The sequence below is a fragment of the Carcharhinus amblyrhynchos genome, chromosome 29 (genome assembly GCF_965287045.1).
Source record: "Carcharhinus amblyrhynchos chromosome 29, sCarAmb.v2.hapA, whole genome shotgun sequence".
Classification (NCBI taxonomy): Eukaryota; Metazoa; Chordata; class Chondrichthyes; order Carcharhiniformes; family Carcharhinidae; genus Carcharhinus; species Carcharhinus amblyrhynchos.
In genome coordinates, this window is record NC_137352.1 from 7,008,903 (window position 1) to 7,034,704 (window position 25,802).

General features: G+C 41.6%; 1 protein-coding gene across 2 annotated transcripts in view; it reads left to right on the forward strand.

Moving 5' to 3' along the window:
• Positions 1–25,065, forward strand: part of ttc12 (tetratricopeptide repeat domain 12) — a 44,233-nt gene extending 19,168 nt beyond the window's left edge. The window contains exons 11-21 of one of the 2 annotated variants that reach the window (XM_080214798.1): positions 864–952; positions 2,041–2,209; positions 6,123–6,215; positions 9,569–9,632; positions 12,189–12,323; positions 17,516–17,620; positions 18,489–18,557; positions 18,737–18,838; positions 20,357–20,456; positions 22,636–22,861; positions 24,479–25,065. In XM_080214798.1, coding sequence (XP_080070924.1) covers positions 864–952; positions 2,041–2,209; positions 6,123–6,215; positions 9,569–9,632; positions 12,189–12,323; positions 17,516–17,620; positions 18,489–18,557; positions 18,737–18,838; positions 20,357–20,456; positions 22,636–22,861; positions 24,479–24,548 — 1,222 coding nt within the window. In that variant the 3' untranslated portion in view covers positions 24,549–25,065. The remainder of the gene's footprint in view (positions 1–863; positions 953–2,040; positions 2,210–6,122; positions 6,216–9,568; positions 9,633–12,188; positions 12,324–17,515; positions 17,621–18,488; positions 18,558–18,736; positions 18,839–20,356; positions 20,457–22,635; positions 22,862–24,478) is intronic. The other variant, XM_080214799.1, reaches the window with a different exon arrangement.
• Positions 25,066–25,802: the final 737 nt, after the last annotated feature.

The window sequence follows — 25,802 nt, forward strand, 5'->3', positions numbered from 1 at the left end:
ACCAACACTGAGACTGACCAAAGGTTTGAAAATGAAGAACAGCAAAGCGACATTGAAGTAGATTTTGCACCTGTTAATCTTTACAGTTTACACTGGTCCTGGTATGACAGTGCCTGCTATTTGGGGTCAATAGAAATTAGTAATAAGGACCATGTGCATTCTGCATTGCACCAGTGAAAGAACTGTTTATTTGACAGCAGGACAAGACTTGACAAACATTGTAATATGACCTCTCAGCCTTTTTTGAATAGACCTACCTCATATTAAGTTGATCTTTCTCTACACTCTGGCTGTGACTGTAACACTACATTCTGCATCCTCTCCTTTCCTTCTCTATTATTGGTATGCTTTGTCTGTATGGCGCACAAGAAACAATACTTTTCACTGTATACTAATATATATGGCTATAATAAATCATAGCAGGTAGGCCACATACAGCTTGAGCTTTCAAGCATCCTTAGCATCCTTAGTCTTATCAGCTTCCCCATCTCCCACTTAGACTCAATTGCCTTTATTTTAGTGAGCACACATACAGTTTAGATTCAGAAGCTGTAACTGAGATGTGAACTAACCATATGCAACAGATATCGATAAAAGCCCCTATATTCCCGCTTTTTCCCTATATGTACTTTAGTAAGTGCACTTTGAAAAATTGTAAAAGTACACGATATTTAATGAAAAGATTGACATAAATTTACTTTTGTGTAGCTATTTTCAAATTGAATTTATTTAGTTTTTTCCTTTTGGAAACTACTTAAGGAATCACTGTTTTTCTGACATTTTGAGCATCCAAAGTTTTTTTATTTGCATGATTTTGCAAAGGCCAGAAATATGTATTTTTCTATAATTCATGTCTTTAACAGGAGTCTCACCAGCACGACGAAGGAACCATTTGAGGTGGAGCTATGTGTTTGTGTCCTTGTGCTGTGGCAGGCAGTATCTCGTGGAAACGGTAATTAAATTTATCTTTATGTCTATAATTAATAAGTTATTTTTTGTAATGGATCAGCACTTGATTTATTTTAATTTGTTCATTCACTGCGTCTAAGTGAGGAAAGGATAGGAGGAAAAAGTAAAAGAGTTGAAATCTTAACTCTGTTTATGTCTTCATAATGATGCCATCTTTAGATGATGTAAAAAGTCTGACAACACCAGGTTTTAGTCCAACCGATTTATTTGATAATAGACTCACAAGCTTTCAGGGTTAGTCCCTTCGTCAGGTGAATGGAGAGTTCTGGCCTCAGACAGAGCATATGAAACACAGACAGTTTAGAGATTACTGAAATCTCCATTCACCTGACGAAGGGACTAACCCCGAAAGCTTGTGAGTCTATTATCAAATAAATCGGTTGGACTAAAACCTGGTGTTGTCAGACTTTTTACTGTGTTTACGCCAGTCCAACGCCGGCATACCCACATCATCTTTAGATGATGCCAGACTTGCTAAGTTTTTCCAGCACTTTCTATTTTTATTTATGAAAAGTGAAGCTGTTGATTGCAAATCATGTTTTGAATATTCAAAGGCCTTAAGCTGCAGAGCCCAGAAGAGAAGAGGGCTAAGGCAGTGGAACCTCAGCATATAAAAAAATTAACTGGTGCAGCAAAAATAATTGTTAGAAAATAAATCAGAAGAAGTACATTTAAAACTGTGATTTTTTTTCCGTAGGTGGTAGATTTTTGAAGCAATTTGACAGATAAGGACTTGGATATATGTTCAGCATGCCAGCCTAGCAGAGTTAGGGTGCTAAAGTGACTTTTCAATGGGCTGAGTAGCTTCTATTTCTCATATATTGAATATTCTCATATTTTGTAATAATCTGCAAACTGAAATTATTGTCTCTCTGGGGTCAGGGTGAAATTATGAATTAGGTCTTCCAGTAAACAAGAGATAAGAATAATTCCAGGACCCACACCATTTAATAATAGAGGACACAAATAATGTGAAATAAATGGCATTCATATTACGAGTTTCTGGGTTAATAAAGTGGCGAGCAAACTTTGTTTGCCTCTTCAATCTGGAATGTTTTCTTTTGTTTATAGAGGAAAACCAGCGTTTACTTATCACTTCTTCTGGTACAAGTGAACAGTTACTGGATCTGTTGTCATGTAAGGAGAGTGAAATCTACAAGGAGTGTCTAACCCTGCTATCCATTTACTTATCATCAGAATATGGAAAAGGTTTACTGCTGTGCAATCTGAATTTAACCAGGTAATTCTCTCCATTACCCATGTAAATCAGCAAAGAAATTTTATTTTGTGGTGAGGTTAAAGAAGAAAGAGATGGTGAACTTGTCAGAATGTGACTGCAGTTCAAATGCACTTCAAGAAGGCATTGCATTAATAAAGGGATAATTGGCATATACCTACTCTGGGTCTGTATTCATTGGAATTTAGAAGGATGAGAGAGGATCTTATTGAAACTTAGAGGATCCTGCAAGGCCTGGATAGAGTGGACATGGAGAGGATGTTTCCACCAGTAGGAAAAAACTAGAACCAGAGGGCACAACCTCAGGCTAAAGGGACGATCCTTTAAAACAGAGGTGAGGAGGAATTTCTTCTTCCAGAGAGTGGTGAATCTGTAGAACTCTTTGTCACAGAAGGCTGTGGAGGCCAGCTCTTTGAGCATCTTTGAGACAGAGATAGATAGGTTCTTGATTAACAATGGGATCAGGGGTTATGGGGGAAAGGCAGGAGAATGGGGATGAGAAAAATAACAGCCATGATTGAACGGCGGAGCAGACTTGATGGGCCGAGTGGCCTAATTCTGTTCCGATGTCTTTTGGTCTTTCATCAATTTTCAATTCATCAATTCAAGCATCAATTTTGATGCTTTCACTTGACCTGGTGATCTCAGTTTCCCAGTGCATTGAAGTCTTATTACATGGGGAGAGATGGTTGAATTACTAAGATACTTTCTTAATTCTGAATCCCATCAGTTTCAAAGATTTTTGATGGAGTCTTGATGGGAGGCACAGTGGCACAGAGGTTAGCACTGCTGCCTCGTAACACTAGGGACCCGGGTTCAATTCCAGCCTCGGGTCACTGTCCGTGCAGAGTTTGCACTTCTCCCTGTGTTGGTGTGGGTTTGCTCCGGTTTCCTCCCAGAGTCTAAAAGATGTGCGCATTTGTTGCATTGGCCATGCTAAATTGACCCTTAGGGCCTGATTTTACCGTTTGGAGTCTAAGGGCCAGATCCGGGCGTAATACAGATCCAAGCCTGGAATCTGCTTTGCAGCACAGCCATATGCTTTTTGCCGGCTCTGGTCTGATCTGCGCTGTGGGCGGGGCTTAGCATTGCTGGAACGATCGGAGCGCTGAACTGCACATGGGCAGTTCGAAAAAAATTTGAAAAAGTGTGCCCAGGTTGGGAAAGAAAAATACAGCAGAAAGTGGAGAGAGTGGCTCTCTGACACATCATCCTTGGGGGTGGAGAGGAGGAGGCACGTCAGTGATACGGATCATTGATGTGCCTTGCACTGGAAGTCGTTCTTGTGCTAATTTTGTTCTGGTAGTCACAGAAAGATGGAATCTTGTAACCCTGTGATGACTTCCATGATTAGGTGAAAGAGAGCCTGTGAGTTTTAAAGAGGTTCTGCTGTAAAGAAGGCAGAAAACAATAGCTAGCTGTCTCAGGTCACTGTTATAAACCTTTGATCAGACAAATGAATCTTGCAGGCATTTCTCATGGAGAGGAGATTGCTTATCGATCTATATCAAAATATCCATGCTAATCCTGGGCAGAGGAGAGGATTTTCAAGCAGAGTTAATAATCTGATTGCTGTCCTGTCTAATGCAATTCACTGAACCTAGAGCTCCAGTCAAATGTATCTCTGGCGGGGGTGGGGTGGTTCCGCTGCCACTCTGTGGGCAATCGCTCCTCCCCACCGGAGGAACGAATGCCCCCCCACCAGACATCCATTACCCCCCCCATCAGTGAGCAATTGGGCCTCCCTCCCCACCACCAGACTATGATCAGCCCTCTCACCACCCCCCTCCCTCAAGAGATACATCTGACCCACCTCCTTCCTCCTCTCCCCCCCCACCCATTTAGCAGGTCGCTAACGGGATTTGGTGGGAGAGTTGGGCGCGCTGTTCATTAAATTGATTTAAATGCACCGGATCCGTGCCCGAATCGGATATCAGTAAAGCCGCATACTGCTCGGGTTCGGGTGCAGATCGCATTAAAGGCCCGATGCCCGAATTTACCATATTTTTGGTAAAATCGGGCCCTTAGTGTCAGGGGGATTAGCAGGGTAAATGTGAGGGGTTATTGGTATAGGACCTGGGTGGGATTGTGGTCGATGTAGGCTTGATGAATGGAGTGGCCTCCTTTTGCACTGTAGGATTCTCTGAATATCTATGAGTTTAATCATTATTAGAATTCTTTCCATTACCACTGAAATGAGTGTGAAAAATTCACTTAGTCAAATGTGCTTTGAAGCAGGTGGCAACATGCTGGTCATGGAAATCTGACCTAGTGAAACAAGAGTTCATTGCTTTTTCACCTGAAGGAAAATCCTATCATAGAATGACAGCCTTGAAATATACTGGAATGACCAGTCTGACATTATTCTTTCCTGAATCTCAAACCCATTTCCTGCGGCACCCCTTCCCCCTCCAGTGGAGTGGCTCCAAGACGTTACTGTGTTAATTTTGCATGAATGGTTTAGCAGGAAAGAAAGCTCCTTTTCCTCCGCTTTCCTGCTGGAAATCTAATTAATATCTTGTTAATAAAAGTGGATCCTACGCAAAATGCAAAATACTGTGGATGCTGGAGACAAAGGGCCATCTAGACTCGAAACATTGGCTCTACTTTCTTGCCACAGATACTGTAAGACCTGCTGAGAATTTTCTAGCATTTTTCTGCTTTGTACCTAAGCTGTAAAAGGAGTACATCAAATAAAAAACAATAATTTTTTTTCATTCAGCACTAGGACTATTTTGAAAGCTATTAAAAAATAAGAGTAGGAATAGGTTGGACATCCCTTCAAACTTGGTCTACCATTCAGTAAGATGATAGTTGGTATTGTGCATAACTCTATTTTCCTGTCTGTTGTCCATATCCCTTGATTCCCATAATGCTCCAAAATCTATCAATCTCTGTTGTTCGAATGAGACAATAACCAAGATGCTTTTATTCTTTTCTGGTGGCCCTGTAAAATTCCACAGTGCTATTTCAAAGGAGAACCAGAAAGTTATTCTGGTTAATCTTTATCTTTCAGTAACTATCACTAAAGAATTGATTATCTGTTCATTATCACATTGTGGGTTGTGAGAGTATTCTGTGTGCAAATTGGCTGCATTACAATAATGACTACACTTCAGAAGTATTTCATTGTAAAGTGCTTTGGAAGGTACTGCATAGAGGTGCTACATAAGTCCAAGTCTTTCTTTACTTATTTTTTTAATATACCCAATGCTTGAGCATTCTCAATTCCTCAAGGATAGAGAAATCTTAAGATTCATAACCATCTGAGTGAAGAATTTCTCCTCATCTCAATGCTAAATGTCTCTTATCTTGAGACAATGACCTAATTCTAAACTCTGTAGCAGGGGAAACAATCTCCCAACATCCACCCTGTCAAACCATTTAATATTAAACTTTAGTGTGAAAAGAGTTGAAGTTTTGTTACTGCTAGTTCATCAAGTAAAAACACTGCACCCTAGATTATAGCAACAGTATCATGTAACATGTAAGCATAGAATCATCATTGAACCATTGAATCCGTAATAGTGCAGAAGGAGGCCATTTGGCCCATCGAACCTGCATTGACAACAATCCCACCCAACCCGATCCCCATATAAGTATACAAATACATAAAATGAAAAAGAGTGGCTAAGGTAAACATTGATCCTTTTGATGATGCAAAAAAGGATTTATTAATGGGAAATGAGGAGAATGTGCAAACTCTACACAGATAGTCACCTGAGGCTGAAATTGAACCCGGGTCCCCGGCGCTATGAAGCAACAATGCTAACTACTGTGCCGCTGTACCGCATGTGAATATGTTCATCCATTGATTTTAAGACATGTATGGATGTTCTGCGATTGTGATGAGAAACTAAATAAGTGTGACTTCATTCTTTCCTGACTGGTAGATATTAATTGTATTTTTCTGTAGGTTGATGCAGATCCTAATTGGATTCATGTATTGTACTGATGGAACTGCTGACAGAGCCATGGGAATCCTCACCGGCCTAGTGCCAGAAAATAAGTAATCTTCTTTTGTTTATCTGCTTAGAATTTTTACATCTTGCTTTCTTAAAGCATTGTGCAGTGTTGTGTTATTGAGTAATTTGACCAGTCAGATTACAGAAACAGAGACCATTATTCTCCAGTGTCCACTAATGGATCTGTTTTTGTTGGTGTTTCTACCTGACATGAACACTATTGAGATTTCCTATTTGTAATCCACGATCCATGCCATAGAAAGTTGACAGTTTACATAGAATTACATAGTATTTGCCGCACAGAAACTTACTTAGACTTAGAATCCCTATAGTACAGAAATAGGCTTCACCAACCACAATCCCACCCAGGCCCTAGCCCCATATCCCTACATATTTACCCACTAATCCCTCCAACCTATGCATCTCAGGACATTAAGGGCAATTTTAACATGGCCAATCAACCTAACCCACACATCTTTGGACTGTGGGAGGAAACTGGAGCACCCAGAGAAAACCCATGCAGACACAAGGAGCATGTGCAAACTCCACACAGACAGTAACCCAAGCCAGGAGCTGAACCCAGGTCAGCAATGAAACAGCAATGCTAACCACTGTGCTACCGTGCCGCCCTCCATTCGGCCGAACAGATCTGTGCTAGCATTTGTCCTTCTAATAAACTGCCTCTCTTCCTACTTCATTGAATGTCATCAACATAACCCTCTATTCCTTCCCCCCCTTACACTTATCTATCTCCCCTTCAAATGCACTCGTGCAATTTGCCTCAACTACTTCTTGTGATAGCTTGTTTCACATTCTAGACATATAGTACAGAAGTTTCTCCTGAATTCTTTATTGATCTTATTAGTCATTTTATATTTATGCTTCTAGTTTTGATTTCCCCACAAGTGAAACATCTACCTTATACCAAACCCCATCATAATCTGAAAGGCTCTATCATTTCTTAGCCTTTTCTTCTCTAAAATAAAAAGTCTCAACTGTCAATCTTTCCTAAAAGATACAGCTTCTCTGTTGCGGTATCAGCTTTGTAAAGTTTTTTAAAGCTTTCTCCAATGTCTCTATATCCCTTCCTTCCAAAATGGAGACCAGAAATACACACAGTAAACGTGGTCACAGAATAGAATAGTATCCCTGCAGTGCAGAAGAAGGCCATTCAGCCCATCGAACTTGCACCGACAACAATGCCACCTAGGCCCTAACCCCAAGTATTTACCCTGCTAGTCACCCTGATACTAAGGAACAATTTAGTATAGCCAATCATCCTAATGTTCTATATCCTGTACTCACCATTAGCAATCCCCTGGAAGTTCTTCATTGAATAATGGGACTATATTTCAGTTTTGTTACTGTGCTATGTTATCGAATCTGACTAGCTATTTCCTCACAGGTAGAGCGAAACAAAACAATAGGACCAATAAATCCATTATTTTAAGACCATCTCAGTTGCTGCATGGAGACGCGGATAACCCCGGTTAAACATAGAAACTAGAAGCTGGAGTAAGCCATTCGGCCATTCGAGCCTGCTCCGCCATTCATTTTGATCATGGCTGATCATCAAATTGAATATCCTGATCCCCCCTTTCCTCATATCCCTTGATCCCTTTAGCCCCAAGAGCTATATCTAATTTATTTTTGAATCATACAACATTTTTGCTTCCATTACATTCTATGGTAGTGAAATCCACACATTCACCACCGTCTGGATGAAGAAATTTCTCCACCTCAGTTCAAAAGATTTACTCCTTATCCTCAAACTATGACCCTTAGTTCTGGACTCCCCCACCCATCAGGAACATCCTTTCTGAATCTACCTTGTCTAATCCTGTTAGAATTTCATAAGTTTTTATGAGATCCCCCTCTCACTCTTCTAAACTCCAGTGAATATAAGAACATAAGAAATAGGAGCAGGAGTAGGCCATCTAGCCCTTCGAGCCTGCCCCGCCATTCAATAAGATCATTGCTGATCTGTCGTGGCTCAGTTCCACATTCCCGCCCTCTCCCCATAACCCTTAATCCCCTCGCTTATCAAAAACCCATCAACCCATATATATAATCCTAACCTACTTAGTATCTCCTCATATGACAGACCCGCCATTTTAGGAATCAGCCTGGTAAACCTTCACTGCACTCTTTCAATAGCAGCGACATCCTTCCTCAGATAAGGACACCGAAACTGTACACCATACTCCAGGTGTGGCCTCACCAACATCCTATACAGTTGCAGCAAAACATCCCTATCCCTATATTCAAATCCTCTTGCTATGAAGGCCAACATACATTTGCCTTCTTTATTGCTTGCTGTACCTGTGTGCTTAGTTTCAGCAATTGATGCATGAGGACAACAAGTTCTTAGTGTCCTTTCATCATTGTGTTAGAGTATACACAATTTGGGTCATGCCCCTACCGCTGGACCAGAGGCTCTGGGTTTGAATGCAATGCTAGTACAGAAGGAGCGTTCAGTGCGGTTGAACAGGTTGATAATCAGTTCGAGCTCCTTCCAGCATTCCCCTCCACCCCGACCCCAGCATTCCCCTCCACCCCGACCCCAGCATTCCCCTCCACCCCGACCCCAGCATTCCCCTCCACCCCGACCCCAACATTCCCCAAAGAGTAGAAAACCGTGTGGCTGTGAAGATATGCTAACAGCAACTGCAATGTTTGTTGCAAAGCAGGGAGGAACAACACTGAAGCACAGCTCACTAAACATTCCATAGCCACAGCCAGGCAAAGAAACAGCAAGACGCACAATATCTAAGACAGCTGAGGTCCAAAATTCAAGAAGGGAGGGTGGGTGGTGAGTGTCTCAAATTAGCCAGGCCAGTATTATCTGGCTACTTTGGTGATGGACAGTTGAAAGGCTCCAATTAAAACTGTAATGAATGCTTATTCCACAATGATTGCTGGTATTGAATACTCAACATTATACATTGGGACACTATTGTTGCACAGTGGATAGCACTGCTACCTCACAGCGCCAGGAACCCAGGTTCAATTCTGGCCTCAGGTCACTGTCTGTGGAGACTGCACGTTCTCCCTGTGTCTGTGTGGGTTTCCTCTGGGTGGTCTGGTTTCCTCCCACAGTGCAAAGATATGTGGGTTAGGTTGATTGGCCATGCAAAATAGACCCTAGTGTCAGGTGATTAGTAGGGTAAATATGTGGGGGTTACGGGAATAGGGCCTGAGTGAGATTGTGGTCGGTGCTGACTCGATGGGCTGAGTGGCCTCCTTCTGCACCAGACGAATTCTGTGATTGGATGAATTGATAAATTTGGACTATTAAAAACCTTTCCTGGGCCCAAAACCTCAGATTGAAAGGTGACACAGACATCAAAATGATGAGCATTCTTGACAATAACATGTTTGATTTCTTCCCTTTTAGATTTAAAAAGCATTGTCGAAGTGAGTTTGCAGTCAATGTGTTACCATCATTTGAAGGTCTCCTGGTAAGGAATTAATGTTGAGGCTTCTGACATTCACCAGCCACTTAAACTTAATCTGTGTGTGTTTGAAGGTATATTTTGACAATATATTTAGAATTCATCCAGGATTATTTGTTGATATTGCTAAGTTACCACCAAGCCAGGGAATCAACCTTGCTTCAATAAAGGGTGCAGGAGGGCATGCTGGGAGCAGCACCAGGCATACCTAGAAATGAGGTGTCAACCGGATGAAGCTACAGCTCAGGACTACTTGTGTGCCAAATATCGTAAGCAGCATGCGATAGAAAGAGCTATGCAACCCCCACAACCAATGGATCATATCTAGACTTTGCAGTCCTGCCACACTCAATCATGAATGACAGTGGACAATTAACCAACACACTGAGTAATGAGACTCCATAATTATTCCCATCCTAAATCTTGGGGGAGCCCAGCATTTCAGGGCAAAAGATAAGGATGAAGCATCTGCAACAATCTTCAGCCAGAAGTGATTGATCCATCTCAGCCTCTTTCAAAGGTCCCCGGCATCACAGATACCAGCCTTCAACCAATTTGATTCATTCGATGTGATATCAAGAAATGGCTGAAGACGCTGGATACTGCAAAGGCTATAGGCCCTGACATTATTCCAGCAATAGTACTGAAGACTTGTGCTCCAGAACTTGCTGCATCCTAAACCAATCTGTTCCAGTATAGCTACAACATTAACATCTATCTGGCAATGTGGAAAATTACCCAGCTATGTCCTGTACACAAAAAGCAGGACAAGTTCCTCAGTTTTGATCATTGGTAAAATGTTGGAAGGGGTCATCAGCAGTGCTATCAGCAGTGTGAGATGCTGACATTGGATTGGGGTAGGCACAGTAAGAAGTCTCACAACACCAGGTTAAAGTCCAACAGCTTTATTTGGAATCATGAGCTTTTGGAGTGCTGCTCCTTCATCAGGTGAGTGGAGTTTTTTTGCTCAGCAAAAACCTGCTCATTGATGCTCAGTTTGGATAGAGCCATTCATTTAGCTCCTGACTTCAGTACAGCCTTGGTTCAAAAATGATCAAAAGAGCTGAATTCCAGAGGTGACATAAGAGTGACTACCCTTAACATCAAGGTAGCATTTGACCCAGTACGACATCAAAGGGCCCTTGCAAAATTGGAGTCAATAAGAGTTGGGTGGGTTGGAATCACACTTAGCTCGCACAAAAGACATGGTTGTTGGAGGTCAGTCATCTCATTTTTTAGGATTTCACTGCGGGAGTCTCTCAGATAGTAGATTAGGTTCAACCATCATCAGTTGCTTCATCAATAACCTCCCCTCCATCATAAGGCCGGGAATGGGGATGTTCGCTGATGATAGATGATGTTCAGCATCTTTCATGACTCCTCAGATACTGAAGCAGTCTGTGTCCAAATACAGCAAGGCCTGGACAATATCCAGGCTTGTGCTGCTATCGAGTGATAACTAACATTCACACCACACAAATGCCAGTCAATGCCAAGAGAGTATCAAACCATCGCTCTTGACATTTATTGGTATTACCGTCGCTGAATCCCCCACTGTCAACATCTTGGAGATTACCATTGACCAGAAACTGAACTGGACAGTCATATAAATATTGTGGCTACAAGAGCAAGTAAGGCTAGGAGTCCTGCAGCAGGTAACTCACCTCCTGTCTCCCTAAAGCCTGGCAACCATTTACAGTAAGAAGTCTTACAACACCAGATTAAAGTCCAACAGGTTTATTTGGTAGCAAACACCACTACTTTCGGGGCGCTTGCTGCTCCGAAAGGATCAGGAGCAGCAAGCGCTCCGAAAGTTAGTGGCGTTTGCTACCAAATAAACCTGTTGGACTTTAATCTGGTGTTGTAAGACTTCCTACTGTGTTTACCCCAGTCCAACGCCGGCATCTTCACATCACCATTTACAAGGCACAAGTCAGGAGTGTAATGGAATATTCTCCATTTGCCTGGGCGATTGTAGTCCCAAAAATGGTCAAGAAACTTCACTATCCAGGACATAGCAGCCTGTTTGATTGGGACCCCATTAACAGACATTCACTCCTTTCTCAGACACACAGTGGCAGCAGTATGTACCATCTACAAGATGCACTGCAGGAACTCACTGGAACTCCTCAGACAGCACCTACCAAACGCACGACCACTACCATCTAGAAGGATAAGGGCAACAGACACATGGGAACACTACCACCTGGAAGTTCCCCTCCAAGGCACACACCATCCTAGCTTGATAATATATCACCATTCCTTCACTGTCGCTGGGTAAAGGTCCTGGAACTCCCTCCCTAGCAGCACTGTGGGTGTAAGCTACACCACATGACTGCAGAGATTCAAGAAAGCAGCTCACCACTATATTCTCAAGGGCAATTGGGGATGGGCAATAAATGCTGGTCTAGCCAGCAATGCCCAAATTCCATAAATGATTTTTTTAAAAAAGTGCTCAGTACAAGTAATATTTGAATTTCAAACAAAGTATTTTTCATTTAACTCATTCATATTTTACTGTTTCTTACGCACATCCTAATTTTGCTGGTTTGATACTTACAGAAAAACCTGAAGTTGGTGAACAAGCAGGTGTTTCCACAGTGCATATCAGTCAGCGGAACTATTGCATCTGACAAGATAATATCTGGACAAATAGCACAAAGTGAAGAATATTGGGAATCGTGTCTAATTGCAGTCGTAAGTTTCCTGAGAACGTGAAGCAACTTGAATTTCCATATTGATGTTTCCGTTTTTGTCTTGAGTCAGAAATGTCCAGTGTCCATTTAGGACATTAACACCTAATTAATGAGAATCTCTTCTGTGACACACAACCATGCTCGTTATCAGGGGTTGACATATTCAAAATGACTTTGTTTAATTTTTCACATGGAAAGCTGTTGGAAATGTGACATATTTCGTATGGTCTTGATTTGAAAGTGGCTTTCACTGTTAACCCTGAAATAATATGAATCGTGTGACAGATGGCAGAATAGTTTAGAGGAATTATATGACAAGCATCAGCCTTGGCTCTGTGACGCACTCTTATCTCAGAGTCAGACGGTTTGATTTTATGATGTCCATTTTGTTTGGGTCAAATGTGAGCATTGCAAGACTCAATACAACATGCCCATTCTACACTGCACCCTGCACTTCCTGTATTTGCCTGGGGCATCTGTCTGGAATTGGTGTGAGGGCCCTGATTTATATAAGCAAGGGCATAACACACTGCATGTTGTGGTCTGTCACCTATTTGTTTGGTAGTACCAGTATTTAAAAAGGTTGCAAGGGATATGGAGAGGTGGTATAACAATGGTATTGTCGCTTGGCTAGTAAATTCAGGTAATGCTCTGGGGAGCCGGCTTCAAATCCCACCACGACAGATGGTGGAATTTAAAAACCCAACAAAATATCTGGAATTCAAAGTCTAAAATGACTATCGTCGTAAAAAACCAATCTGGTTCATTAATGTCCTTTAGGGAAGGAAATCTGTCTTCCTTACCTGGTATAGCCCACATGTGACTCCAGACCCACAGCAAAATGATTGACTCCCAACTGCCCTCTGAAATGGCCAAGTAAGATAGTCAGTTGTAACTGCTACAAATGAAACAGGAATTAAACCGGACAGACCACCTGGTATTGACCTGGACACTAGAAACTACAACAGCGAGTCCTAACATCTGAGGGCTTGTGCCAAAATTGGGAGTGCTGTCCCACAGAGTAGTTGAGCAACAGGCTGACATAAGTCATATGGAATTATATCATCACCATCACCATTCCTGGGTATATCCTGGGTATTACCAATAAGACAGATCCAGCTGAGGTGCTGGCACAGTGGTATACAGGTAGGAGGCAGTCGTGTTAGGAGTACCTTCATTGTATTGTGTGGCACAACCACTGTGCTAAATGGGGTGGACTTTGAGCAGATATAGCAGCTTAAAATTGGGCATCCAGGAAACACTGTGGGCAATCAACAGCAGCAGAATTGTACTCAACCATAATCTGTATCCTTATGGCCCAGCATACCCCTCATTCTTCCACTGCCACCAAGCCAGGGAATCAACCCTGATTCAATGACATGCCGGTAGCCATGCCAGGAGCAACACCAGGCTTGCAGGTGAAGTTACAAAGCAGAACTACTTGAATGTGAAACAGTATGAGCAGCAAATAATAGACAGAGTTAAATGATCCCACAACCAATGATCAGAGCTAAGCTCTGCAGTCCTGTCACAGCTAGTCATGAATGGTGGTGGAAAATTAACCAATTTAGTGGAAAAAGAGGCTCCACAAATAGCCCCATCCTCAATGATGGAGGGGCCCAGTACAACAGTGTGAAAGATAAGGCTGAAGCATTCTCAACAATCTGCAACCAACTGCCAAGTGGATGTTCCATCTTAGCCTCCTCCAGGGGTCACAGATCACAGTTGTCAGTCTCCAGCCAATTTGGTTCTGTCCACATGATATCAAGAAACTGTTGAAGACACTGGATACTGCAAAGGCTATGACCTCTGACAATATTCCAACAGTAGTACTGAAGATAACAAAAACAGAAAATGTTGTTTCAAACTGTTGGCTCTATTCTCTCTTCACAGATGCCGTCAGAACAGCTGAGTTTTTTTGGCATTTTCTGTTTTTATTTCAGATTCCAGCAAGAAGACTTGTGCTTTAGAACTTGTTGCATTCCTAGCTAAGCTGTTCAAACAGTTATAACACTGGCATTTACCTGGCAATGTGGAAAATTACCTACGGCCTGAACACAAGAATCAGGGCAAATCCAACCTGGCCAATTATCGCATCATCAGCCTACTCTTGATTATTAGTAAAGTGACGGAAGGGATCATCAACAGCGCTAACTAAGCAGCATTTACTCGGTAATAAACTCCTTACAGACACTCAGTTTGGGTTCCTCAGAAGTTACTCAGCTCCTGATTTCATTACAGCCTTTGTTCAAACATGGACAAAAGAGCTAAATGCCTGAGGTGATGTGAGTGACTACCTTTGACATCAAGACAGCATTTGACTGAGTATGGCATCAAAGTGTACGAGCAAAACTGGAGTCAACAGGAATCAGGAAGTTTGACAGCACCTAGGTCAAAGCAGCCCACTTGATTACTACCCCTTCCACAAACATTCAATCCCTCCACCACTGACAAACAGTGCCAGTTGTATGCACTATCTACAAGATGCACTGCAGGAACTCACTGCGGCTCCTTAGGCAGCACCTTCCAAACTGACGTTCGCTACCATCTGGAAGAACAAGAGCACCAGATCCTGAGAATGTCACCACCTGGAAGTTTCTCTCCAAGTCACTTACCATCCTGACTTGGAAATATATCGCCATTCCTGCAGGGTCGCTGTGTCAAAATCCTGGAACTCCCTCCCTAACAGCACTGTAGGTGTGCCTACATCTGAGTGACCTCAACGATTAACAAAGGCAGCTCACCACCTTCTCAAGGGCATGTAGGGATGACAGTAAAGGCTGGTGTAGCCCGTGATGTTCGCATCCAATAAATGAATAAAAATAAAAGGATTGACCAGAAAACCTTAGGCCAGTCAGTTTGACTTTGGTGGTGGGCAAATTATTGGGAACAGTTCTGAGAGGCAGAATGAGCTGCCTTTTAGAAAGGCACCAACTGTTCAGGGATAGACATCATAGTTTTTGTTAGGTGATGATTGTGTCTTATTAACAATGTTTTGAGGAAGCAACATGAGAGGTGGTGAGGGTAGTGCAGTGAATGTTGTCTGCATGTATTTCAGTAAGGCATTTGACAAAGTTTCACATTGCAAAATGGTCAGAAAAGTGAGATCTCATGGAATACAAGGGAATGAGGCAGGTTGGATTCCAATTTGGCTCAGTGATAAGAAACAAAGGACATGAATGTTTTTGTGAATGGAAAATGGTTTCCAGCGGCTCAGTGTTGGTGTCCTTGCTGTTTGTTGTTATTAATGATTCAGATTTAAATGTGTGAGGTATGATTGAGAAATTTGAAGATGACTCAAGAATTGGCCATGTAGTTGATAGTGAAGAGGTTAACTGTTGACTCCCGAATTATATTGGTTGAATGGTCAGAGAGAGATCATGAATATACTTGCAGATAGCAATATCCCTGGCTGTGAGGCGAAGTGTGAGCATGTTTGCTGGCTTTCACTTCTGTGTTATGCTTCCATGACTTGTTCTCACAGAGCACACATCTGGTTGGCTTTCAGCTGGCTTTTAACCCATTGTCTTAATTGAACCCGTTGTCTTAATTGAAGCTGGCAGTTAGATTTTGGATGCTTTTAGAAATACCTTGTCTGGCAACAGAGTGGGGCTCCATTCTCTCTGCAGTAATTCAGCCAGTGGCTTGTGTGTACTGAAAAGACTTGGGGTTTTATTTAAAGTCCAATATTTCCAGATGTAAGGGTGGTTTCCCTGTGTCCTGGCCAATATTTGTCCTTGAGCCAACATCGCCATTAAAAGAAAGATTATCTGGTCATTTATCTTGTTGCATGTTGGGCCTTCTTGTGCATTTAGTGTTTGCCAGAATTTTAATAGCATCTACCTTTCAAGAAAAGGTCTTGGTTTGTGATTCTGAGATTGTGAAGGTTATTGAATCAGTGCAAGTCTTTCTTTCTCGTTTGGGTTATAATCAGGGTGAATATGATTTTTTAAATTCATTTATGGGACATGGGTGTGTCACTGGCTGGCCAGCATTTATTGTCCACCCCTAGTCACCCGCGAGAGTCAACCACGTTGCTGTGGCTCTGGAGTCAAACGTAGGCCAGACCAGGGAAGGTTGGCGGATTTCCTTCCCTAAAGAACATTAGTGAAGCAGATGGGTTTTTCCGACAATTGACATGGTCATCAGTAGATTCTTAATTCCAGATATTTTTTAAAAAATTCAATTTAAATTTCACCATCTGCCGTGGCAGGATTCAAATCCAGGCCCCCAGAATATTAGCTGAGTTTCTGGACTAATAGTCTAGCGCCATCACCTCTCTCTTCTGTGATCAGAAAAGATAAATTGCACCTTATGTTGCTGAAATTAATCTTTAATGTACAAACATGCTGTGGGTTTGGGTGGGATAGATTATTGGACACAAGCGCACATTGTGAATGTAGAGGGTCATCTTAGCTCACCCATCAGATTTACCCTCCCCTCTCCAGTAACATCATCCAGGTGTTTCATTGATGAGCTCCTTGCTTCCATCACTTCACTCAGACACTCTATCCGTTCTGCATGACAAAGCATTTAGGATGACGTGGTTGCACAGTGGTTAGCACTGTTGCCTCACAGGGATCCCGATTCGATTCCAGCCTCAGGTCACTGTGTAGAGTCTGCACATTCTCTGCGTTTCTGTGTGGGTTTCTTCCGGGTGCTCCAGTTTCCTCCCACACTCCAAAGGTGTGTAGGTTCGGTTCATTGGCCGTGGTAAATTGCCCCTTAGTGCCGGGGGTTAGCAGGGTAAATACATGGGTTTATGAGGCCTGGGTGGGATTGTTGTCTGTGCTGGCTCAGACAACCCCTTTCTGTCCTGTGGCATTCTATGATTTCCTAACATCAGTTTTAACCAGTTTGTCGTACTGTTACGGTCCAGCTGTGTCATGGCAGTGGTGGGTTGCAGGATCAATCCTGTAATTAAAATGTTTGATTCTCACAGGAATTGGAAAAACTTCAGAAATATAGGATTGGAGGAGTGGATTGAAAGGCCGATTGAAATAGTGGAATGACTGGGTTAGAATAGATAATAAAAATACTCTTTATTTATTTCAAGCTACCTTGATTTAGTTTGATTATAAAACTGAGGTTTTCTTTCTGATGGCATCAATCCCATTGATTTCTGAGCCTGTGACTTGAAGCTCTGAAATATTTTGTCACCCAATTTTGAACAACATTTCTCCATTCACATAGGATGAGGCTATATCATCTGTCACCGAGGCGAAGTACAGGGAAATGCTATATGCTCTTCTGGGCCTGATGATGAATATTTCCATAGAGCAATGCTGCACCATCCAGGTAGGAATTTAAAGACAAGGTCAGCAAATGCTCATCTTTAGTTGCTGTTTTTAAACCATTTGCTCGCATTAGCTCTGAAGGCAATGGCAGTTTGATTCCTATAAGCGCAACTGAGCTTCATGTGTTTGTGTGACTGATTCATTTGGCAGGCTATTCATCCGTAGGGCATCAGAGTCAATTCTGAGCCAGGCTGCAGCTGATATTCACATGTACACTTTCCAACAAGGCTATTTGGATAGTAGTCAGGAATGAGATCCTTCCTGTCCTTGGGACACTTTAATGTACGAAGATTAGCCAATTCTGCATCAACTGGGAATCGAATGTTGGCTCTCCCTATTTTCCTTGGATGAGTGGGATTTTTGAAAAAAAAGATATTAAGTAAGCTTGCTCTGCTTGCAGCGATGCCAGCAGCTGCACAACATTTAATACAGAGTGGTAATTTTGGCAGCAAGCCCTACTATTAGCATAATTACTACTGAATGGAAAATCTCTAGTATATTACCATATATTGGTTAAGGCATTAAAAGATACGATGGTACAGAATTGACTAAATTAAGTCAACTTAAGTGCATCTTTCAATTTAATTTTTTAAATTATATGAAAGATAAATCACTTTGCAGCGTTTGCATGCAATTCCTAAGCTCAAAAGGATAGAAGGAATAAAGGAATCTGTATCAGAATGTTTGAAAATTAGATCAAAGCAGTAAATAAATCACCCTTTCATGATATTATAGCAAAATTCTGCAGATGCATACGGACTCAAGATTTAACTCTCTCCTGCTGAGTTCTTTCAACTTTTTTTTGTTTTCACTTCATCCTTTTATGGTGTCTGGCTTTCCCTTCCTTACATCCTATCTATGTGTTTCAGGCAAAAGCTCCAGCCATTACAGAAAGGTGCATGTTCCTGCTGAACAGCACAGATGGTGGCATTCTCACAGTAAGTACAGTCCATTCCTGGCCTAATTGCTGCTGTGTTTCAGTCACTAATAGAATACAGTTACCCTGACAGGAATTTGCATAGTGTTTTAGGACAGAGGCCTATCGTGCTGCTAATGAATCATTAGGATCATCTTGTTGTTGCTTTGAGAGTTAGTCTTTTTTTTGGTTATTTTGCAGAGAGCAGCTGGGCTTCTGAGCCATGTGCTCCATCAGTCCGCTGAAGCGGTGGAAAAAGCAGTGGGTGCAGGAATCGTGAAAAAGATGCTCAAATTTGTAAAGGTAGTAACGCTGATGAACTTTAGTACATAATACGAATCAACTTTTAAAATATATATTTGGATTGAGCAAATCAAGAAATTGTGTTTCCAGTGGCAATCAGTAACCGGAGGTCACAGATTTAAAACGATTGGAAAAATAATTATAGGTGACATAAGGGAGTTTTTGTTTGCTGCATTGTAAGCTCGGTGGACTGAATTCCTTCCTATACCATAATGACTCAATGACTGACCTAGAATGCCCAGCCTAAAAGCGGAAGCAGATTCATTAGTAAATTTTAAATTAAGACTAGTTAATAGCTTTAAGGGAAAATGTTTGCAGGTACATACTTTCCAGCTCACTCCTGACTGCCACAAGTTAAAGTTTATTTATTAGTCACAAATAAGGCTTACGTTAACATTGCAATGAAGTTACTGTGAAAACCCTCGAGTTGCCATTGTCCGGCACCTGTTTGGATATGCTGAGCGAGAATTTAACACAGCCAATCCACCTAACCAGCACGTCTTTCGGACTGTGGGAGGAAACTGGAGCACCCGGAGGAAATCCATGCAGACACGGGGAGAACGTGCATGTTTACATAGACAGTGACCCAAGTTGGAAATCGAACCTGGGTCTCTGGCGCTGTGAGACAGAGTGCTAACCATTGTGCCACAATGCTGCCCACAGGATGATTTTACTATCTACCAAGGTGGGATTCAAGCCAAAGACCCACGAACACTGCTCTAGGTTTGTGCTCTGCTACTTCAGTGACCTGGACCACTACTTGCAAGTATATGGGAAAAGAGCAGGAGTAGGAGATTAATTAATAATACCAAACAGTTGGCATGATGCCATAAGGTTGTCTTCTGTGTCCTATCCTTCTATGTTTCAACATGAACAACTTTAGTCCTGGTCTATCAATGGTTTAGTTTTTCTTCAGCTGGGTATCTTTCCTGCTGGACAATGGAAAACAAAAGTTTAAAGTTTATTTATTAGTCACAAGTAAGGCTTACATTAACACTGCAATGAAGTTACCATTAAATTCCCCTAGTTGCAACATTCTGGCACCTGTTTGGGTCAATGCACCTAACCAGCACTTGTTTCATGCTATGGGAGGAAACCAGAGCACCTGGAGGAAATCCACACAAACATGTGGAGAATGTGCAGACTCCACTCAGACAGTGACCCAAGCCAGGAATTGAAGCCGAGTCCCTGGCACTGTGATGCAGCAGTGCTAACCACTGTGCCACCATGCCACCCCAAGGTAAATAACATGCAAAAAGAGAAGCAAGAGTCAGCTCTCAGGTTTGATTGTTCTGCTGGTCTTAGGGCTACCTTTGTTTTTGGTGCTCCGATTATTGTTCAGTTACCCCCCTCCCCTACCCAGTTGGGAACTGTTGTGTGTGAGCATCAGGTAAGAGCAATGTTGTGTTTGGCAGTGACCAAGGGGGTGCGTGGGGAGGGAGAAAGAATGATGCTTCATCAGAGTTTTGGTTCACATGCTTGCCTGACTCCCACACTTTGATTTTTTTTGTGTTTCAGGCGGGTGGGAAGACAACAACACGATATGCTGCAAAGACCTTGGCAATTTGCAGCAGCAATAGCGAACAGGCCCGAGAAGAGATTGTCAAATGTGATAAAAGTACGTGATAATTAGTTTCTGCTTTGAGCAATTTTTCAAAAAAATGACTTTGTCACTAAGCTTGGGGCATCGAGCTGAGTGGGTGGACTCCGTATATTGAAACATAGCACAATCTATTTATAATCTATAATAATTACAGCACTCTGGTGTTGTTCCCAGCATCAGCAGTAAACAGAACATTATTATAATGGTGGGTCTGTACACTACCATTATTAATACATTGTCTAATCATGATTTAAAAAGAACACTAACCGCAGTAATCGGAAGCAAAAGCAATGTGGAGATGGAGCGCACTTAATAAGCACCTGAAAAAGGAAGATAACTCAATTATCAGCCTAATTTTGCATGTTGTCTGATAATGGCTGAAGTCAACAGAAACAATGTTTGGTACCCATCCCTACAGCCTGCAGAGTACCAGGTATGGATTTTTAAAAATACTACTTTATTGGCATCGCCGGCTACTGATTTGATTTATTATTGTCACATGTATTAATATACAGTGAAAAGCATTGTTTCTTGCGCATTATACAGACAAAGCATACCATTCATAGAGTGCATATGGAAAAGGGTGCAGAATGTAGTGTTACAATCATAGCTAGGGTGTAGAAAAAGATCAGCTTAATATGAGTTTGGTCCATTCAAAAGTCTGATGGCAGCTGTTCTTCAGTTGGTTGATACATGACCTCAGACTTTGTATCTTTTTCCCAACGGAAGAAGGTGGAAGAGAGAATGTCTGGGGTGCGTGGTTTCCTTGATTATGCTGGCTGCTTTTCCGAGGCAACGGGAAGTGTAGACAGAGTCAATGGATGGGAGGCTGGATTGCGTGATGGACTGGGTTTTGTTCACGACCCTTTGTAGTTTCTTGCGGTCTTGGATTTTTGAGGGTAGATTGGAGAGGTTGGGACTGTTACCCATAGAGAAGAGATGGCCAAGAGGAGATTTGATAGAGATGTTTAAAATCATGAGGACAGAATAGACCATGAGTAACTGTTCCTGCTCCTAAAAGGATCGAGAATGAGAGAGCGCAGATTTAAAGTGATTCACAAAAGAAGCAAATGTGATGTGAGAAAAGACCTCTTCATACAAAGTGATTGGGGTCTGGAATGCCTTGCCTGGAAATGTGGTGGAGGAAGGTTCAATGACACATTCAAGAGGATATTAGATGATTATTTGAATGGAAATAATGTTTAGGCGGAGGTGGAAAGATAGGGGAATGGCATAAAGTCATGATTCTCATTTGGAGAGCCAGTGCAGATATGATGGGCCAAATGACTGCCCTCTCTGCACCGTTATGATTCTGTGATTCAAAAGGACTCCAGACTAGTGCTGATGGTGAAACTCCTTTTCATTTTTCCCTGCGGTTCACATTGACTGCAGTGTAAATGAAACTGATGGGATGTGACATTTAAAAAATTTCCATTTAATGATTTAAACCATTTTCATAATCATTAAAATTTAACATTGACTATTACCAGATATCTGATGATGCAATTCACACTTTAATGTTTAGTCAACCTTTTGACACTAGTGAGTGGAACTCTTCAGATGTATCATTACAAACATTATATAGAGTTAACTGTATGGAACCAAGCCGCACAGTGGTTAGTACTGCTGCCTCACAACTCTGGGGACCATGTTCGATTCCCAGTTTGGATGGCTGTCTGTGTGGAGTTTGCACATTCTCCCCATGTCTGCGTGGGTTTCCTCTGGGTGCTCCAGTTTCCCCCCACACTCCAACGATGTGTAGTTTAGGTTGATTGGCCATGCTCAATTACCCCTTAGTGTCAGGGGGACCAGCAGGGTAAATATGTGGAGTTACAGAAATAGGGTTGAGGTGGGATTGTTGTCAGTGCAGAGTTGATGGGTCGAATGGCCTCCTTCTGCACTCTAGGAATTCTATTGGATGCTGGAATGGTAAGTAAATTTAAGCAGGAGTTGGTAATGGGTTGAAGGATTATGGGGAGAATGCAGGAAAATGGGAATGACAAGATATCAACCATGATTGCATGGTAGAGCAGACTCAATGGGCCGAATGGCTTAATTCTGCTCCTATATCTTATGAACTTATAAATCTTTCAGCTCAATTTAGCAGAATGGAGTTATGTACTACGTGTTATCTTTTTAGAAAACCCATCCACTTTCACTAAAGGTTCCTGTCTCTTTTGTTCCATTGTCCCAGAGTTCAGGGCTCTAAGGAAGCTGCTGTGTTCGGATGATGAGCTGGTAGTGGGGAACGCTGCTCTTTCCCTTTCCAACTGCTTCGAGATCCCGGGAGCTGCTACATCTCTACTCCAGTCTGACATTGTCAGAACACTGCTGAAACATGCTGGTGGTGATGCCAAGGAAAGTGGTCTTCAACAGAATGCAGCAATCGCTTTGGGTAAACTTTGCTTGGCAGAACCCAGGTAAAGCTTAACATTAACTCTCCACATTCAGGGATTAGCACATATACTCATTGGAATTCAGAAGAATGAGGGGAGATCTTATAGAAACATGTAAGATTATGAAGGGAATAGCTAAGATAGAAGCAGGGAAGTTGTCTCCACTGGCGGGTGAAACGAGAACTAGGGGGCATGGCCTCAAAATAAGGGGAAGCAGATTTGAGGAAGACTTCTTCACCCAAAGGGTTGTGAATCTGTGGAAATCCCTGCCCAGTGAAGCAGTGGAGGCTGCCTCATTGAACATTTTTAAGGCAAGGATAGACAAATTTTTGAACAGTAAAGGAATTAAGGGTTATGGTGAGCGGGCAGGTAAGTGGAGCTGAGTCCACAAAAAGATCAGCTATGATCTTATTGAATGGCGGAGCAGGTCCACAGGGCCAGATGGCCTACTCCTGCTCCTAGTTCTTATGTTCTTATATCTGAGTTTCATATGGACGGCAGTGTAAATGAAACTGATTGGATTCAAATTTTAAAAATTCCCATTTCATCATTGTGATCCATCTTCATAATCATGCAAATCATTTAAACTGACCATTTAATATTTCCAGAAATCTGATCATGCTATTCACACTTTAACATTAGTGTTTAGCCAACCTTTTGAGTGAAGTTCTTAAGATGGTTCGTTACAAACATTACATCAAGTTGACTGCATGGAGCCAAGCCATTGGGCTCAATTTGATTGTTCTGCTGTTATGATAAGTGGCAGAAGCTGTAGAGGGGACTTGAGGATGAATGTTTTTACGCAGTGTTGTGGGTGTCTGGAATTTGCTGCCTAAGGTGATGATGCATTCAGAGACCCTAAACTCTTTTAAGAAGAATCTGGATCCGCACCTTAAGTGCTGTAAGCACAGGACCGGGTGCAGGAAGGTGGAATTATAAAGGGTATCTGGGTGTTCCTGGCTTAGCAAGGGTAAGATGAGCCGAATCACTTCCTTCTTTGCTGTAACTTTTCTATGACTGTGAGTCTCTACCTATCCCATCCATTTGTGTGAATACCTTCATAGGATAGGTAATAAATGGATTTGACTTGATTTATTATTGTCACATGTATTAACATACAGTGAAAAGTATTTTTTCTTGTGTGCTATACAGACAAAACATATTGTTCACAGAGAAGGAAACGAGAGAGTGCAGAATGTAGTGTTACAGTCATATCTTAAGGATCGCCAAATCTGTAAGAAGTTGAATTAAAGCATTGTTAGAGCATTTAAAAGAGTTAGAATAAGGTTTTAGAAGCATAGAACAAGAGTAAAAGATAGAATTAGAAGGTATGCTGGGCACAGCTTGTAAGAAGTCGCATCGCTCCGACACCATTTTGAAAAAAACTGTCCCACATGCTCTTGCTCACATCCCATGAATGAATAAAAACAAAATTCCCCTGGCTGGTGAGCACTGACATCCGCAGAGCTGCTCAGATCAGGCACTATCTCGAGTTGGTACATTTGATACAACCATTGTCTTAAAGAGCAAAAAGCTGCCAAAGACCCTGACTTTAATATTACATTTTGACAACAAACAGCTTTTGGTGAAATTGACAAATGGGTTTTCCTTCTGCTGTAACATTTATCTTGCTGTGTTCAGGCACAAGGCTGAACTCCGGGAACTAAATGGATTGCAAATTCTGACGACCTGCATGAAGTACATGAAGTGAGGATGTAATGTTTGTTACCAGATATGGCTCAGAGAGATTACCTATCTGAAGACAATGCCTCTTGGGGACTAACAAAAGAAACTGGTTACGTTTATGGGCGTTTTCCAACGTGGATTAATTGCAGTCAAAGAGATTCAACCTCAAGCTCGTTAACATTTAATGCACCCTGACTTAATTTCATCAATGTTGCTACAGCCAATACTCCTATAACTTTACAGATTTATTCTTTCTAAGCTGTAAGATCAATATCTCGCAAAGTCCTGCTCACTGCTTCACTCTGTGCTCTGACCAGAGTTCATTGCTACAATCCCTTTTCTCATTTATTCATTTTCAATGTTTTCCCTTGATTATCATCCCATCCAGCCAATTATCTACAATATTTCTAATCTTAGCTAATATTTCTTTTCGATTTGCCCAATCTATGTTGTGTGTTTTCCAATCTTTATAATATCCTGAACACCACAGTGCCTAAACTGGGTTTCGCAATTTAAAAAATAAAATCAATCTTAATTTATGATTATCTTGTTTTATAATTTTAAAGATAATGCATCAGTTTATCAAAGAAAAGACTGGTTAACCTTATAATCCTGTCTTGTTTTTATATATTCTCACCTCGTCTGCCATTATTCTTGCCTTATCCTCAATTTTTACTGTTTGCAAAAATGCATTTACTTGTACATTGAATCAATTTACATCGTCTAGTTCAGAAGCAATTTATTCCACAGGTCCGTTGCTATTTGATTGTGAAATTTTGCAGTCTGAGCACTTGGTGCTATTTCACTTGAGCAGTTGATCCATTTAAAATATGATTTACATTTCCATTAAAACAGAGGATAAAAAGATTACACACAAATGCACATTTGTAAGCTAAGATTTGCAGAGAATAATTTTAAAGTGTTTTGTGGAACTGCAGTCCAGATTTGTATGTATTAATGACTCTCTGCTAGATGACTCCCACTGGTATTAAATCTTGTTCTTTCAGGGATTAACGCTGGATAATAGAGAATGCAAGCTTTTATTTGTATTGTAACTTGTTTGCGAACAGAGGCTTTGCAATTCTCAGCTCTCACTGCAGATGTTGGAAAGTTAGACCAGTGGAAGACTCATTTGAACTGTTGATGTCAGATTTTTCTGTTAACTCCATATATGGAACCAATCCTTCCATCTTTAGTGCAATTGTTACGACTAAAATCTGATGTTTTTGTGTATAACTAGTTAACTCAGTAAATATTAGGAACTAAGTACAGTTCTGTA